This window comes from Aegilops tauschii, chromosome 4 (genome assembly GCF_002575655.3).
Source record: "Aegilops tauschii subsp. strangulata cultivar AL8/78 chromosome 4, Aet v6.0, whole genome shotgun sequence".
NCBI lineage: Eukaryota > Viridiplantae > Streptophyta > Magnoliopsida > Poales > Poaceae > Aegilops > Aegilops tauschii.
In genome coordinates this window covers 234,748,439-234,767,036 of record NC_053038.3, presented here as the reverse complement: position 1 = coordinate 234,767,036, position 18,598 = coordinate 234,748,439, and the positions used below count along the sequence as shown (strand labels likewise).

Genomic DNA, 18,598 nt, shown 5'->3' with positions numbered 1-18,598 from the left:
TTGTACGGTGATTCATTCATAATATTTCTTATGTGCGGTTTCAAGATGCTAAAATAGTAGATTTGGTAATCGGCTTTTGAGCTCCATTATGTGGACTTCATCAATTTGTGAATTATGGACTTGGAGGTAGTGGTCAATACTAACTGCACCGTCTAAATGCTCCCTGAACAAGTTTGTGTACTCGTCAGGGTGAGTTGAGGGGGCAGCCCGTGCGCTAATTGGGCTTCGAGGTGGCTATACGCGAAAAAAGCTCGCTTTCTACTGAGGCCTGATCTGTCCTAAACTGTTCCAGAATGTTATTTGTTTCATAGGAAGATTCCAAAAGCACATTGATGCCGAAAGAATCTTCGGAACCGGTGGAGAGGCTATTCTGATTGAAGGCTAGAAAAATAACATGACTGAGGTATGTAAATAAAACTTGTGAAATAGCTATATAATATGATCTAAATATAGAAGAATACCAAAGATAATGGATTGCACGGATATTGATAACGTAAAATATTTAAGCAAACTCATATTTATTGATCTTTGGAAGAGCATCCTCTATCTTTTCCTCTTAATATTAATTAACTTATTAAAGATAGTGTCTAATATTAATCCACTAATGAACCCAGAAGATGTTTCTTCGCTTAATATTTGAAGTGCAAACTATACCAAGAGGAAAAGAGAATGTTAGTTATATTTTAACTAATGAATGATTGATATTTCTCTTTGTTTTATTGAAGTTCTGCAGGTAACCTCTATCTCTTTCTTTCATTGTTCAGGTAATATTAGTAGATGCTATTCGAACCCTTCCTTTTATTAAGATTCGAATTCTTATTCTTATTATTATTATCTAATTATTCTTTTTTTCATGTATACGCGTCAGACACAATCTACTAATTGATCTATATTCTGATACCCTACTATATCATAATCTCTACTACTAGTATTTTTAATACCTCAGGAGCTCATGAGACTCTTTTAGTAAAATTCATAAGTCTCAATTCCCAAGCGATCGCACCAAAAACTCGAGTTCCTTTTGGACTTCCTTCTTGATCAATGACAACTGTCATCGTATCGTATTATCATACCGTTGTCACGTTTGAGTTCTTTACATGTACGTACAATTACAGCTCGTCTTACTTCTTTCTGATCTTTCTAGAGGCATTTTGGGCACTGCTTCTTTGATTACAGGAACAATAACGTCACCAATATGAGCATATCAGTGATTACCAGCTCCTAAGATTCGAATACATATCAATTCGAATACATATCAATTCGATAGCCCCACTCTGTTGTTATCCGCTACATTCAAAAGGGTCTGAGTGAGATCGATCTTGGAAGTCTGGTTTTTGATTGGATATTAATCTCAGGCACGAGTGGTTGATGTTCGCGGGCCGTGAATGGCCATGGAAAGGAGTATTGATGTCAATATGTTCGATCGAGAAGATTGGACAATGAAAGACGGATCCTTTATGGTTTGAATAATAGATTGTGGTCTCGATATTGGGCTATGGGCTGATTTCTTTCTGTATGAGGCTCTTGTGATTGGGCTCTCGTGGGCGGATTACCCGATGTGTACTCATCTTCCAACAAAGAGGAGAAGACATAACCAGAAGAATTGTGAGAAATAAGTCAATTTATCAAGTTGAGGCATTGCAATTTGGATTTCAAATAAGAAAGACAGAAAAAGACTCCTGCGCCCTCGAGAGCATTCTCTTTCACTTGCATTTCTTCCTGAAGTTGGCTCGAAGACCTGTCCAGCCTTGATTTTCCCAGTTATTACTCGAGCGCGCTGAGGCAACTCTGAACTAAGCTCAGGGGAGGGGTAGTAGGTATGCTTCAAACCCTCCGGCACCTTGAAGAACGATGGCACTAGATCGGGAAAGATGAATGACCAATGAGGACAGGATAATGGGGGGAGTTGGTAATAGAGAATCCTCCCTTCTTCTTTGCTTTCTTGCCTGAAAAAATCCAAAACTAAGCACTGGAACATCATGGGCTACCGAGTTAGGAGATTATATTTATTTATTAATTTTACTTTTTTTACTAAGTTATTCTAAAAGATAAGAGCTAACCGACCATCCTGATTGAATGTTTGAGTACTCAGAGTCTCTTGTAAGTATGGAAAGAAAGTCTCTTCTTTCCACAACTCCTAAATTTACCATCAACCTATCCAATATAATTCCAGACAGAGTCAGTCGACCTTACTTTAGTGTAGGTAGTGTCAGATAATTAGGAAGTCTTGATAGTCTTTCGTATAATCTCTTCTTGAACCGTAGGAGCAAAAAAGGAATGTCCTTTAGGGACCTTTGGATACCAATATTTCCGACCTCTTACTTTCGTAGTTACGAATTGCGGAATAGAATCAATTATGAAATTCATAAGTATATATCCCTCATCCCTATTGGTATCGGTTTGGGCCACTACCCAGAACCCTATCAGAGCCCTATTTTTAAGAAGATATTGTCAGTCTTTTTTAGAACTTGAACTATGGTAAAATCCAGTATCGACAGGCCTAGTTCTTTTCCTTTGCTTATGCAGGGCAAGAATTTGTCGAGTTCAATCAGTACAATAAGAAATCCTAAGTATTTTTTTTGGTCAAGCGACACCCAGATTTGAACTGGGGTTAAAGGATTTGCAGTCCCCTGCCTTACCGCTTGGCCATGCCACCAAATCCGATCCAAAATCAAGAAAAATCTTATTCATCCACATTATTTTACTATTTTTTATTCGTAGGAGGGGATTGTTAAACCCTTTTTGATTTTTTAGATCGTGGAATCCCTTTGTACATATCCCTTTCCAATCCCTTTTAATAAATTCATTCCTGTTTTTTTATTGGACCCAATTTTTGTTCTCTTCGATTGATTGTATCTCAAAACACACATTTCTTAAATACCTTCTCTTTCTATTGAAAAGAGAAAGGATTTCCAGTCACAGACTGCCAAATTTAGGAAAAATTGGAACCATTAACTATATTATTTGTTATTATTTGTTATTTTGATATTTTCTATTTGTTAGTAGTGAACGGTTCTAAAATGTGTATTGTATCCCAAATAGTGTTTCCTTAATGGCATAACAAAATCAAATTGATTTACAGCTAATCAGTATCAATTTAAAAAAGAGAATTATGATATTCATGTAGTGTGACCTGACCCCTGTTGCTCCAAGTGAAATTCTTTCTATGGTTCTTAAAGATATTCTCCATTTTTCCCTTTCCCTACAATAAAGTAGTCTGAAGAAAGATGGGCTTATGATAATCTAAGGCCAAAAAGAAAGAAGGCTCACACCATTATAATACATACCCTTTTTCCTCGATCGTCAAGGTCGTGGATTTGGATCGATTTCGGTTTTACAGGCTTCATACATTGTTAAGAAAAGTACTCGGCATTGGAAAACATCACGTTCTGGCCACACACAAAAGAAGTCGGTGGAAGGTATGGAATTTCTCGGCTGAAGGTCAGAAAGAAAGCAATCACCAGTGTTCTCGGTTCCAGCAATGAGTCTTTTCTCTGAGAATTAAGGAAAACAAACTAACCTTGTCTGTCTATGTTCACCTTGACATGAAAGACTCTTTTCCTAACCTGACTGTTCTACCTGGCTAGTTCACATCACTTTTCGAGGGATCCTGGATTGGAGTTCACTTGTCTATGAGTGTTCGAACAACTTCAGATCCTTCCAAGGCGCAGGGGTTCTCTCTCCATTCACTTTGAGCTGGGTTTCTTGTGATCTTTTTAGTAGTTTTTCTGTCCAATTTTATAGTAAATTAAGTCTTACACAGTTGTCCCCAATGATGTCCATTCCATTCGACAGGGACTCCATCTAGCATTCGATCTCCCTCCTTTCCCTGAAAGAGTCGAGGTCTCTCTGGACTTCTCTTTTGCCTCTTTCCCAGATTCAGAAAAAGGGAGGAAGAAGGCCTCTCGACGGGAGTGATTCCCCAAAAAGAGATCGTTCCCAGCATCCTCGAGTTCGTAGTCAAACTCACCTTCATCCACCTTTCATGGATTGGCGCGAGCAAGCGCTGATGTCTGGAGCAGGAGATGGAAGCTTGGGTTGAGGAGGCTGTCAACGAGTCATCAAAGGCGATAGATTGGTTATATTCAGATTCGTTTGATTTTGATTTTATTTTTTTGGTTGTGAGAGGTCTGAGTCCACAGCTGGGGAAGAGTCGTCAGATGACAATTGAAGTAGGGGTCTACCTCTTTCAAAGGGAAGCAAGAGTCTCATAGGGAAGGAGCTCCTGCACAAACCAATCCCAATCAGGAAGAGAGTCTTGTTGTCAATGAAAGCAATTTTTCTATGTCACATATCTGCCTATCTCGTGTTGTGAGCTATAAAGTACCCACCAGGGGGGTGGACCAAGAAAGAGGCAGGCGATTGGGTCCTTCCCATCCTCTGTGATGTCAGTCTCTTTGTCATTCTTTCACCCTTGCTGAGTAGCGAAGTGAGCATACTCAAGATCCAATTCATCAATCATTTGAGTTGGTACGAACATAGGAATCCAGACTCCGCTTGATTCGATCTTTAGTCTCGACCTTCATCAGTCAGGAAAAAGAAGAAGGACCCACTTATTCCACTCGGAGAGACCGAACCAGGCAACAAAAAAAGAAAAACTGAAGGAAGTTCTCTTTCCATTCCAACTAAACTAAGTGAAAAAAGGGGAGAGAAAAACAGACACACAGGAACAAAGAAACTATGTCCAAACCAACGAGTCCTTTGGTCGACTCTAAAGAATGTATTGGGAGTTGGGAGTTAGCCGTCTCATAGGAGTGATAGCTGGGTTTTTCATGGAATTTCTTCGTACGATTGAAAAAGGAGTGCTCTAGGTCGGAGAAAACAAGAAGAAGATTGTTCACCAGTCTGTCTCCCAACCTCTTTAAAGCAGCTACCTACCGTGATCTGGTCTTGGGACAGCATTGGCACCCCCCTTTGGTGGATCTTCTAGGCACTCTAAAGCGCTTCCACGAGAGACAGATGTACTTTCAGTTATAGACGGAGAAGAGCCTTTAGAGGATCAAGAGTGATTCCTCAATAAAACAAATGGGATTTTGAGGGAGGGCTGAACGCGATGTACTGAAGGGTTCGCTTTCACTGATCGGCGCCAGTCTTTCCTACTGTGAATTTCCCAGGTCGGGAGGGGCCCTGTCCTTCTACCTTACTGAACCCATTCACCAATGATTGGATCACTCAAAGCTAAATACCAATTCCTTCCTTTTAGGTGGTCTAGGTGGCTGGGATACTATGCCCTTCTTTTTAGAGTCTCAAAGACGAGTTCTTTGAAGGAAGCAAAAGAACCCATGTGTCTCGGATGAAGTCTACCCTCTTTTTTTGCCGGGAAGAAGAATGAGATCCAACTCAAAGTCAAGGAAAGCAGCATAGACCACTGACTTCTGATGGAAGGCTTCTGAACATGGATTGGTCTGATAAAGCCAATTTTTTGGCGAATCAAATATTTTCTGAGAGCACTAGACCTTCTCTCTTTCAGGATTGATTCCTACTCACTGCCTGATAGCAGGCTTGGCCTATGAGACCTATTTTCTTATTGTACTGGCTCACTTCACTACTTTGGAGGATGGGGTTTTCCGCTTTTTGGTTCGCAAACGCTCTAACCCATCGAGAAGCTCCATCCAAATTGGAGTTGATGTGAGCACTTCCCCAGAGGCAGAGGCTTTTTCTTCAAAAGGGTGGGAACATAAAATGTAGGTGAGTCAATTGCGTGTGGCCTTCAAGTATATCGTATTGTAACAATATTAGATCGGCATCCAAACAAAGGTGCATGTACGGTTCCTAAGGGATACAATTTGTCCTAATCATCGAGAAAGATGAAATAAGTTGATAGCGCAATCTCGTACTAACACATACTCTCTAAATATTGAAGAACTTGCATGCGGCCTTCAAGACACAACCGCGGTATGAGTTCTGATCTCAGACTTCGGTTTCGGGGCTGCTGGCCCCTTCGCGTCGACAAGGAAACTATGGACGACAATGGGTTTAGAATTAGAATAAAACAAAGACCCAATCGAACAAATAGAGGAAAGGGCGGAAAGGGGAAAAAGTAAAGCCTAAGCTACATGTGGCACGAAAAGGAAATCCAATTTCGGTAAGACTTGATCTGAATCGTAGTTCAGATCCAAGTCGGTTCAGTGAGCGCGACCACGAAAGTCACAGAATGGGTTCGGTCCGTCTTTTCCTGATCTTTGTTTGTCCCCCAAAAAAAGGCGTGAGAGGACGTTGCAGATGTCCGGGACGGGCACGACTTCTTCTAACGCTAGAAGACCACAAGAAGAAACCCGGGACCAGAGCATGTCGTGAAAGACGCACACGGGGCGGGCGTGCTTCGACCGTGTCTCCAGGGCACAGTTGAATGTAGATATCATGAACGCGAGGATAAGGATACCAGCCGAGAAACCCGGGCAAGTACTCCCCTAATGTGCCGATCGCTAGCGCATCCAGGGCCCCGGCGCCCAGCTCTGCTGGAGAGGCCGTCACTGATATGAAAAGTGCGTCTGCGGTTCGGATAGACTGATTCTGCGAACGCCTAGCCCCTGGAATCGATAAAAAAACAAGTGCTAAGTTTCATTTCAGATCAGTGAATAAACCAAAAAAGAGACCTTTCTTGCTCGACGCCACACTATGCTCCGCTTCAACAAATGAGAGTTTTTGGTGGAACCGGTGAACCACGCGAGCTAGTTAGATGCGTGGGGCAGAGGGCTCGTAGTACCTGATAGTGCAGCTATGCAGTGGAAGGGAAGGAGCCTAAATCGACCCCCTTCTTTCTTTTTTATTCAAAGACACAAAATCAAGCACAATACAAAGAGATTGGACTCTCGGATGAGACTAAGCAGCCACCGTTCCGACGCGCCCCTGACCCTATCTTGATTCAAACCGAAAACCCTCTCTAAGGTGGAGCCTAGTTGAAGCTGTCATTCAAAGAAGAAATGGGAATCCAAATCCACTTTGAGGGATATAGATGAAGTCTCGCTCAGCAAAGAGAGTTGTAGATTCATAGAAGAGGATCAGAGTACGCATGCTACAAAAGGCAGCTGGCCAATGAAAGTAAGTGGAAAGAATATAGTACTTTTGTACTGACCCCGGAGGGGCCCCCGGTTGTTTTGACGTACCCTACCCCAATGTTAGACTATTGCCTTTTTAGCCTACGCTTGCTGCTTGCAGCATGGATTCGATAGATCTATCGAATCCATGCTTCCCCCTTCCCGAAGCAAGACTCTATCCAGATCTCAAAAAATAACGAGCTAGGCGGCCAGCGGGCAAAGAAAGGGGGCGGGGCGTTTACTTGAAAATGACAACCGCCTGTACTAGCAGCGGGGGCCTTGCACGAAAGCAAACCTACGATTAAGTAGCAGTTGCTTTCGCTGATGGGCCCAATGAGGGGGGCATTGTCCCTCAGTTCTTACAAACCTCAGGTGTGTACATCTAACTTATTATCTTCTTTTTTCACGCAAGCCTGACCTTAGCTGTCCATTTCTTATTCAATCAGGGCGCCCCTAGTGGACTCGGCGGTGCTCCTTTCTCAATCCAGAACAACTCTGAACGTTAGGGAAAATAAGGGAAGACCACCTGAGCGAACCGACCCAAGGGACTTTACTTATCCGAACCGAATGTTAGCAGCTTAAGCTAAGCCTATCATGAGCGCCGTTGCTGCTTGATCGGCGGGGAGGAAGATCTCAAAGTATGGGGCACAGGATCAAGCGCTTTGACTTTGCTTTGTCCCCCGGGATCCACCACAGGTTTCGTTTGAGAGCCGTGTGATGGGTGACTAGCATGGTTCAGAGAGCACGTGTATCTAGTCTGCGCTGCTGAATGGAAGCCCCCGCCGCAAAAAAGAAGCGGCTCTTCCCACGGCTGTCTCACCATTGACTCTATTTATTATTATGGTAAATCATTGTATCAAGATGTCAATCTTAGATCTTATTTTAGTTCGATACGTCCACCTACGAAACTCGCCCTTGGCTTTTATCTCAGTAGGTGTATTATTCTACATTTTCCCAAAAGGACATTCATTCATTTCTTTCTTCCCGGGCGATCACCACGACTAAAACGAAAAAAAGACAAGAAATCAAGACCCGTACTACAGGAAAAGGGCTGGTGGCCGACATTTGGGAAAGTCGGGCCGATCGGGTGTCTTCATTCAAGCGAGGGTACAGAGGAAGAATGAAACGAAGTGAGAGGCCGCGGGGGGAAGAGCAAAGAGTCGAGTCGATCGACCGGGAGAAGCAAAACGAAATCTGGATTTGGCCGAAAAAGATGCAACGTTATGGATACCATGACCAATCACCATCGAGAAAGAAGAATTTTGATAAATCACTTCGGGTGAGCGGGGCCTTCAAGCGGCCTCAATACGCCGGGGTTGTAAATGGCATACATTTCCTTATGGGAAATGCCGCCTCCTTACTAAAAAGGAATAGAATCAAGTTATTTTTACCAAAGAAGTCCCGCTCTAATGGCCCGACGAGTCATCTACTAAAAAGGACCCTCCCCGTTGTGCGCCCCTCCTTGAATTATTCGGTCATGCAATACTTTTTTAATACTAAGAATAAAATGCATTTTGACCCCGTCCTAGTTCTCAATCATTTCGTGGCACCGGGTGTGGCTGAACCATCTACGATGGGGGAGAGAAGGGAGGAAGCTTAGATAAGAGAATACGCTCTCGCATCGCTTTTTTTAGATAGCTCTACCAGCGAGAAAAAGTGTTTGGCCCGAGCCAAAAAGAGGTTGATCCACTTCTTTCGCCAATCGAATGATCTTCGCTTCGTGGGAACAAGAAAAACCACCATATCGCTCTTTCCTTTGTTCGGTGCTACCTTCTTTTTTCCAAGGGATGGGGTTGGGGTGTATAATAACCCTTTTTTGAGTATGCCCGGAAACAACTCCTAGCTCAATTTAGGATCAAATGTAGGAACCTCATGCGTAAGGATAAGGTAATGGAATTGATAGAGAAATTCATAGACCTAGGTAGGAGAGGAAAATTGATAAAGGCAATAGAGATGATGATAGAGATCATACTAAGAAAGAGGATAATTCCGTATGGGTACAACTCTTATTTGAACAAAGTGCAAAAAATGTGATATTTTTTGTCTAATAGAACAAATACTAATACCTTAATTGAGTCGGTAAAGATCAAATCTGTTTATCAAAGTGTTTCTCTGATTGCTCAAGACATCTCTTTTCAACTGAGGAACAATCCAATCTCATTTCGTTCCATTTTTTGTAAAATAGTGAAGGATATTCCATTAATAATGCCAAAAGGGGTGGAGGGGATACGTATTTGTTGTTCTAGTCGATTAGGGGGTGCGGAAATAGCTAGAACTGAATGCGGAAAGTATGGAAAAACATCTTGTAATGTATTTAACCAGAAAATCGATTATGCTCCTGCGGAAGTATCTACTCGTAACGGAATTTCAGGTGTCAAAGTGCGGATCTCATATAGTCAAAATAAGAAGGGACGTGCTATATCCGAAATGTATGAAATAGTAAATATTTTAAATGCATATGTAGTAGGGGTCACGAACCGGATGGTACACAACTTGGTTTTGGAAGATATGGCACCAAAAGTTGTAGAGCTGGTCGTCTTTCATATCGAGCTATTGAAGCAGCGCGTCGGGCTACAATCGGACAATTCCATCGTGCTATGAGAGGACAATTCCGAAGAAATTGTAAGATATGGGTAAGAGTTTTCGCAGATCTTCCTATTACGGGGAAACCTGCAGAAGTTCGAATGGGAAGAGGAAAAGGAAATCCGACGGGTTGGATTGCTCGTGTGTCCACGGGACAAATCCCGTTTGAAATGGATGGTGTGAGTTTGTCAAATGCTCGACAAGCCGCTAGATTAGCGGCGCATAAACCATGTTCGTCAACCAAGTTTGTTCAGTGGTTGTATCGTAATTGGTTAGTGGGGAAAAACCGGTCTGGGACTCAAAAGAATTTGGCGAAGTGTTTGTTCCTGAATGAGGGAAGTGGAAAGACAAAGAGGGATAGGGAGCTCGCCTCCTTTTTTGTAATCGCCGAAATTGTACGACGACCCTTCTTGTTCCAGGCATACGACCCTGAGACGTGACGGTGTCACTTTTCCGGCCCGGTAAAGTGACAGTTATATAAATAAGAATAAGAAAGAGAAGCGTGATGTTGTCGTTTTGTCAGCAATCAAATTATCGTAAATAGATAGTACGGTTGCGTTGTTTCAATTTATGTTCGTACTCTGATTGTTGTGGCTGCAGCTCGATCTTGGCAAATCTCTCAAATGGATGTCAAAAATGCTTTCCTTCATGGTGATCTACATGAGTTTTCTCCATATGGAGCCACCTCTGGGTATTCAAATTCCTGATGGTCATGTTTGTCGCCTTCGAAAGGCCCTCTATGGGAAAAAAGCAACCACCTCGTGTTTGGTTTGAGCGGTTCAGCTCTGTGGTTCAAGCTGCTGGTTTCTCTTCTAGTGAGCATGACCCTGCACTTTCCACTCATACATCTGACCGCGGTCGTACCTTGCTTCTTCTCTATGTTGATGATATGTTGATCACTTGAGATGATCAGAAGTACATTGTTGTTGTGAAGAAAAAGTTGAGTGAGCAATTCAAGATGTCAGATTGATTTTCTCTAGGTTATTTTCTGGGAATTGAGGTTGATCAAACTAATGATGGTTACTATCTCTCTCAGCATCACTATGCTCAGGATTTGATCTCACGCTCAGGTCTTACTGATACACACACTGCCGCTACACCCATGGAGCTCCATCTCCAATTGCGCCCTAGTGATGGTACTCCTCTTGAGGGATACCACTCGCTATCGTCATCTTGTAGGCAGCCTTGTGTACCTCACTGTGACCTGGCCTGACATTGCTCATGCAGTCCACATTGTCAGTTAGTTTGTCAGTGGTTACTTGAGGGAGATGCAAATACTTCATTCTTCCATAGTGCTGCCAATGGAAGACACATAAAATGTAATATTGCTTCTTTGGAACATGAAGGAAATTTTATACAAGATGAGAAAGAGTTGCAAGACCACATTTGTAGTTACTATAAGAGACTATTTGGTTCAGAGGACGGGGGGACATATCTCTTGGTGGAAGCCCCTTGGTCAATAGAGCACATGCTATCAGAACTAGAGAATGAAGAGTTGACTAAGCCTTTCCCTATGGAGGAAATAGAGTTAGTAGTTAAAGAGATGAAAACCAATACAGCTCCTGGCCCAGATGGCTTACCAGTAATCTTTCAGGAACATTTTTGGGAGATGGTTAAAGAGATGGTCAAAGGAATGCTTGATAGCCCGCATGCTGAGGAGTTGCAACTTAGAAGACTTAATTATGGGGTGGTTACTTTGATTCCTAAAACGAAAGATGCTGCAACTATCAAGCAATATCGGCCAATATGTTTATATTATGTTTGTTAGAAAATTGTGACTAAAGTACTGACAAATAGGCTTGAGAGAGTTGCAGATAAGGTGTTGAGTAAGAGTCAGACGACATTTATGAAAAACGGAAATATTTTAGATGGGGTGGTCACTATCCATGAAATATTTTAGGAGGACTAAACAAGAGGTGGTCATACTAAAGCTAGACTTTGAAAAAGCATATGACCGGGTGAATTGGGATTTTCTACAAGAGGTTTTGCTTAAAAAGGATTTTCTTTAGTGAGAAGTGGAGAGGTTGGATTAAACAAGTGGTAGAAGGAGGTGCAGTGAGTATCAATATTAATGGAGAGGTTGGCCCATATTTTAAGAGCTACAAAGAATTTTTTCAGGCTGATCTCACCTCTTCTTTTGAATTTGGTGGTGGTCACAGAAAAAGGGGGTCACTCAAGTGTACGACATTCTTTGTTCGTCTAGATCGTGGTACATGTTCGGACTGCTCTGGATTGTAGAGGAAAGAATTTCAGGCTACTTTAGATGGGGTAGGTTGCACCCATTCTCGGTACGTACAAGGTGGGCACCCATTCTTGGTTAAGATGGGAAATCCTATAGGGGTAGAAATGCTACATGAAAAAAAATCCGCTCTTGCTGTATTAGGAATTGAAAGTAAGTCAACTCCTTCCTCTTAGAGCAACTTGTCGCAGCTGTGACTCCTCATTCTATTTGAATTGAATGTCAGTGAATCACTTGTTTCACTAATGTGACTAGTCTTGACTGCAGGTTTTTTCTTTCTATAGAGAAGTGATTGCGCTAGAGATGCTTATTAAAGGTCTGCTTGGTGGCATCCTTGCTTGATAGGCTTTCCTTGTTGATTGGCTTGGTCTGCTAGTTCCCGGAAATCACTTCCTCTAAGTCATAAATAGCAGAACCTACTCTTTTTTCAAAGAATCTAGCATACCTAAGAAATGATTTCTCTAACAAGTCAAATCCGTTGTGAAATAAGGAAATGCGCGGATCGCTTCTTCTAGCCTTCTCTTATTCGCATTTCCTGCTTACTATTGAAAGAAAAGTTGTTACTGCTGCATATCCCCTTTTTCCTCTAATTCGAGCGAGTAAAGGCGCAGCTTCCTCATCTTTTCTTTATAGTTTGATATAATATAGAATTGGATTTTGCTTTCCTTTAAGGAGCTCTAGCTATCTTGCTGATCCACCAGTTCATACTATTAATGAAAGCTCTTTCACCCTGCCCGCGGGTAATCCCTTACTAAGCCTACTCAAGCAATCTCCCATTAGGCGCTCTTTACTTTATAGTCAAGCGATTGTAAACTCCTTATTTAGGCTAGCTACATTGCTGATTAACAAGATTATCGCATTGGAGCGGTGACAGTTATGTAAACTACCTCTCTAGCAAGTAATGAATCTGAGGTCAAAGCCAATGAGTACGCCGGATGTTGCTTTTTCGCAGTGAGGGAAGGTTGGCTTGATAGGCTTCGGTCTGGATGTTGTAATCTCTTCTCATGGTCTTTGTTCGCTTTATTATCCCGTTGTGAGAATGGCTAGGACTGTGGATCCACACGCCCCCCTCTAGTCAGTACTTTCCGAGTAGCGCAAGGCTTCTTCTTTGGAAAATAAACGAATTAATGAACTAATTTCATAATATGATGTGAACTTGAAATAGCATTGATCAAGACCATGAGCTCATAAGAAGGAGTTCTTCACATGAGAAAGTCCACGGCTTAGCTTAATTCAATAAAAAAGAAAGTATCCAATCGACTTGAGGAGCGCCATATGTTTCTATCTGAAACAGTAAAGCGAGGCTTGCTATAAGGGTCATAGCTAGTTCAGGATTGGTAGGAAAGTAATAAAAATGATTGTAATATGAAAACCCCCAGGGGAGCTAGCCTTTGTGCTAAGATTAAAAAGAAGAGCCCTCTTTTCATACGACTCGGTGATTCCATTGCTCTATCCGGCCGCAAGATCCGGTCGCGTACTGCACGAGCATGAGATGCGTTGGGGACTTAGAAATGAGCTATGCTCCAAGAATTGACCCATGAACTACCTTTGCCCGCCTTTTCTTGTAGAATCCATTCCCCCACTTTTATATATTTAGAATGCTTTTAGGGCTAGTGGAATTAGGCTGGAATCCATCAATATCGCTAAACCGGGAGAGTTTCTTGTGTTGGGTTCAAAGTTTCGCTCTACCAAGGCAAGATATAATATAATATAATAGAATATAATATGCATCCAGCTTTAGCTGAATATCGTGAGTGTTCAGCGAAGTATGCTAGCCATTAGCCTTACGTTCAGGATACTCCTTTCTGTCTTTGCGATGTTTGGTTATAAGAGAATGCTGCTCTTCACAAAACACGTATAGTGGCCTTCGTCGATGGGACAAACACTCCAGTGTATGCGTTACAAGGCAACTATTATTTTGTCATGGAAGTTCGTGAAAGAATGTTCTTGTTTTTCGTTGGAAAAACCAACGCCGACGTCAAGATCAGTCTCCTTTCCTTTCTCTTTTCGGGAGCAGAGCTGTAAAAGATGGACAGTAATGATCGCGTAATATCAATTTATCGGCCTCGTCATCGCAAGCGGCTTCCAATTGCTCGGAAATTCTCAGCTATATGGGCGACTTTTATGGTGAGCAAAAAGAATTGATCAAGAAATTGGTAAACTTTTGCATGATCAATGGTAAAAGAACGAGAGTTCGTGCTATTATTTATAAAACTTTTCACCGCCTAGCTCGAACTGAACGCAATGTAATAAAACTTATGGTTGACGTCGTAGATAATATAAAACCAATATCCGAAGTGGTCAAAGTAGGAGTCGCTGGTACTATTTATGATGTTCCTGGGATTGTAGCCAGGGATCGTCAACAAACCTTAGCTATTCGTTGGATCCTTGGAGCAGCTTTCAAACGACGTATAAGCTACAGGATAAGCTTAGAGAAATGTTCATTTGCTGAGATACTCGATGCTTACCAAAAGAGGGGAATTTCACGTAAGAGAAGGGAGAATCTTCATTGACTGGCTTCCACCAATCGGAGTTTCGTGCATTTCAGATGGTGGTAAAGTGATACCACATAAGGAGCTCTTCCTCATTCAGTCATACTCAACAAAAGTAAGAAATGTTTGACCCGGATCCTTTTTTCATCTTCATATAGAAAGAAAATCGTCCTTCCTCATACTCCCCCCTTCATTCATAGAGTTGGAGGAATCCACAAGAGGCCTGCCCATTCATAATTGCATAAAAGAACCATTCTTTTTATGAAAACTCTATTTCCAACCTCACCTCAGGTCGAATGAATACGAAAGGGGGATCAATCAAATCAATAAGCCTTGAATGAAGAAGTAGTGGGCCTTTCGCATTATTTCGTTTGACTCGTGGAGCTGAGAAATCTACTTCAAAGAGAGGGAAAGAGTGCTAGTCTGAATGAACAAGCAAGGGATGAGCGCACGGGAGCGAAATCAGTTGCGCCCACACGCATATGTTTTCTTGCTGGGTAATTTCTCAGAAAGTTTTTCTGTTGTTGATTCCTATTCCTAGGTGTTGTGCTTTTTCCCCTATGCCGCCTATTGGTACTAGTGGAGTAGGATTGGCCTGTAATACAGAACCTGTAGGTATTGTAACCTTTCGCTCAATACTCAAATATACAATTGAAGCATCTGAGGCTGCATCAATCGAGGATACACGACATAAGGAATTGTTAGATCTCCAAACTGAACTTCACCTTTACCAAGCGTGGGTTTTCACTGGTCCTAAATAACGGTTGGCAAGCGATCCCCTATTCTACATCCCGAAGATCAGACGGCCCAGAGCCGGAGCGATCATTCAAGCAAGTTACTCAGCTTGAGTTTTTCATTCAATCAATAGATTGTGCAGTTTCTTAATTAGTCTTTTGGTCCACGTCTTCATGACTTATAGAAAGGGTTTCTTTCTTTTACAAGATCATGGAAGCTTCAGAAACCATCCGAGATCTTCTAGAAACAAGAAATGTTGCATCAAAGTGTTTAGTGGTCATATCATAGTGAAATCGAGTTTCTTGATTTAGTCGATATCAAATTCCCAACTTAGAAATTCGAAAGGACTAAGATTCTACTTCTTCCTCAAATACCGGGAATGTAGATTCAAGTACGATATCACTATTCCACAGATCTCAAGAAAACGAATTGAACAAGTTTGATGGCTGGAAGAAGATAGGAAATATTGAAACATGTATTGCATTTCATCGATCTCACCCTTTGTTCAGTGCCGCATAAGTACTGACTTCTTGAACAGATACCGGTACCAGTCATGAAGGCTTCGCCCTTCTCAAGGCAAGTGTAGAAGCGAAATCCGTTGAGCAAGAAGCCAGTGATCCCACAACATCAAAGTGATACATATGACATATTGGAAATTAGGCTTAGTTTGTAGCTGTGAATATAGTAATGCACTTATTTATTGATAAATATGTTCTTTCAAGTAGAGCATACTCAGTAGAAAGGAGGTGGCGGAGCTGGGAAGAGGATTATACTTTATCGATTACTTGGCCTTAGAGACCAATTATAGAAAGAAGACAGTAGCTGAGTGAGCTTAACTAGAAAGCAAGCAGAAGGAATAGAAGAATGAAATGCAGAAATAGGGGAAGGGCGGGTAGCATTTTCAAATGCTAGTTTGAGTGAGACATTTTCTGTCTGGCCCCCCACTTTTAGGCTATTCTTCCATTCTGCCTTTGTCTTGCTCTAAGCTACCTAACTTCCTTCCTTTGTTATTCCATTCTACTTTGTATGATTCTGATCATCAGTTCTTATCGATCCCATTTTAAGGACAAATCCTGATGTTGGTAAAATATACGTGTTGATCAAGGCCAAGGACAATGAAGCAGCCATGAAAAGATTGAAGAACGAGGTATGATGATTACTTCGGACTACTTTCTGTTCTTCATGCAAATGACCATATTTTCCGTCTGTAATACAGGTAATACTGAGTTGTTCAGATGTTTACAGGATATCCATGGGAAAAACTACCACAGCTTTGTATTAAGCAAACAGGTTCTAGTTGTTGGTAATTTCACGAAAGCGTACATTGGCATTGCTCCTGAGTTAGCCAAAGAGATCGCATAAGAAGTGGATGTTATCGTAAACTCTGCAGCAAATACCACTTTTGATGAGAGGTTCGTGAAGCTATACTAGTCTTGCACCAAGGATTGCTTCCATTAATAAATGTGTAAGTTCACATTCCATAGCAATAAAAGTATTGCAACTTGCAGGTATGATGTAGCACTAGACATCAACACCATGGGGCCATACCGGATAATGAGTTTCGCGCAGCGGTTTCGAAGACTGAAGCTCTTCTTGCAAGTATCAACAGGTCAGAATGCCAAATAAGAGTTTCTTGTGGTCGAAATCAAATGGTAACCTGTTTCTATTATTCTCAAAAGCTTACAAAGAAGCTTTAGCGGTATGTTTGCATGTCATATTTTTGGCCAAACAGCATATGTGAATGGGCAGAGGCAAGGTTTGATACTAGAGAAGCCATTTTGCTTAGGGGATACCATAACAAAGGGGATAGGTTCCTCAGATTTTTCGGCACATCAGAATACCATGTTGGATATCGAGGCTGAGATCAAGTTGGCTTTTGACTCCAGAAGGCATTCTTCTGCCTCTGCTTCTGTTACTCAAGAAATGAAAGAGTTAGGTAGTCGAGGTATTCTAGTATTTCCCTTTTACTTTATCATGTCTGTAGGTACGAATACACACATGAAGTATTTGATTTGTGCAATTTATTTATTCATAGGGCCAAACCCTATGGTTGGCAAGACATGTATGTGTTCACAAAGGCCATGGGCGAGATGGTCATCAACTGCATGCGAGGAGAGATACCGGTGGTAACAATCAGGCCAAGTGTCATAGAGAGCACATGGAGGGATCCCTTCCCAGGTTGGATGGAAGGAAACAGGTAAATGCTAAACCCAAATCTGAGGTTGCGGATGTCACATATATATGTGATGCATCCTCGTCTGCTTACCATATAATGAGCTATTTCCAGGATCTAGCAGTGCGTACTAACTTTTGACGGGTTGATGGTGAGGATCAAGTATATGACCTATATTCCTCACTATTAGAGGACTTCAAAGAGGAGATTCCATCATAATATCTGAAAGCTAGTGTCAAGGAAGCCGTTAGCCGTCACCTTAACTGAAAGTTGGTGAAGAAGGTGTATATGCCTCTTGTCTATGGTAAGACACGGCATAGTGCAGCAGCGGACATCCAGAAGGGGCTTGACTTCATTAGAAAACCCGCTGAAAGCAACAAAGTGGCGGGCAAATTTTTTTTGCATTCTGGGACAAGAAATTCCCAGCATTGCTAGGCTGAGCCATGTTAGCAAAGAATGGTTGCTCCAACAATGTGAGGATAAATCCCTTACTAAAATGGTAGTGGTCACAAACCCCTTCCGTGTACAATTGAAAACATTAACAGTACGAAAGTAAGAATCATCATTTATAGTGGGAATGCCTTCCTCTACCAAAAGACAAAGAGTTGAAGATAACGAAGGAACGTGGGTGGATACAAAACCAGTTCATATCACTTGTCTTTGTGGTCTTTCAGAATCTCATCGAATACTAGTAAATGCTTTCGAAGAGAAAATAGAACTAGAGAGCTCAAGTTCACTTCATTCATCACAAGATGCAAATGATAATCAAAATGGAGATAATGAGGAAGAAATCACTTCTACTACAACTTCTTTGAGTGAAATACCAACCAACACATAAAGCAATAGCCAGATAGATAGAATGATAACAGGTAATACGAAGATATCAACACAGCCGGAGTCACGAGGCTCGATAATGACCAATGGGTTAGGATCTGAGGAAGCTTAGTTTGGATGATGGAATATTTGCTGTTCTGATTGTTGAGATACTGCAAATCCACTTATCCAACAATTTCAGACCATTTTCCTACTTTTTCTGCAAGGGGTTCAAGGGGAAAGCATTATTATATCCTTAATATGACTCTCTGTCACACGGATGCTGCTGGGCTACTACAAAACCCCTATAGTCAAAAAAAATATCGAAACTTGGATAAAACGTAGGATAACCCAGATCACTCGGACTAGCTGAACTCTCCAGAACAAACACAACCTAGGTGGTTTGACTAACGTTTTGGCACATTAGACTAACCTAAGACAACTCATGGCTACATTCAGTCCTATCGAGATACAAGTTGTTACCAACCTGATACAACGCAAGTCACAAGCTTGACACAGCGAGAAT

At 41.8% G+C, this 18,598-nt stretch overlaps 1 protein-coding gene across 1 annotated transcript; it reads left to right on the top strand.

Annotated features, from left to right (window-relative positions):
* Positions 1 to 8,754: 8,754 nt before the first annotated feature.
* Positions 8,755 to 10,127, top strand: LOC120972709 (large ribosomal subunit protein uL16m). Its single transcript, XM_073496515.1, is given in 2 exon segments — positions 8,755 to 9,473; positions 9,475 to 10,127. Coding segments are annotated over 2 exon segments (732 nt in total). The 5' UTR covers positions 8,755 to 9,327; the 3' UTR covers positions 10,061 to 10,127.
* Positions 10,128 to 18,598: the final 8,471 nt, after the last annotated feature.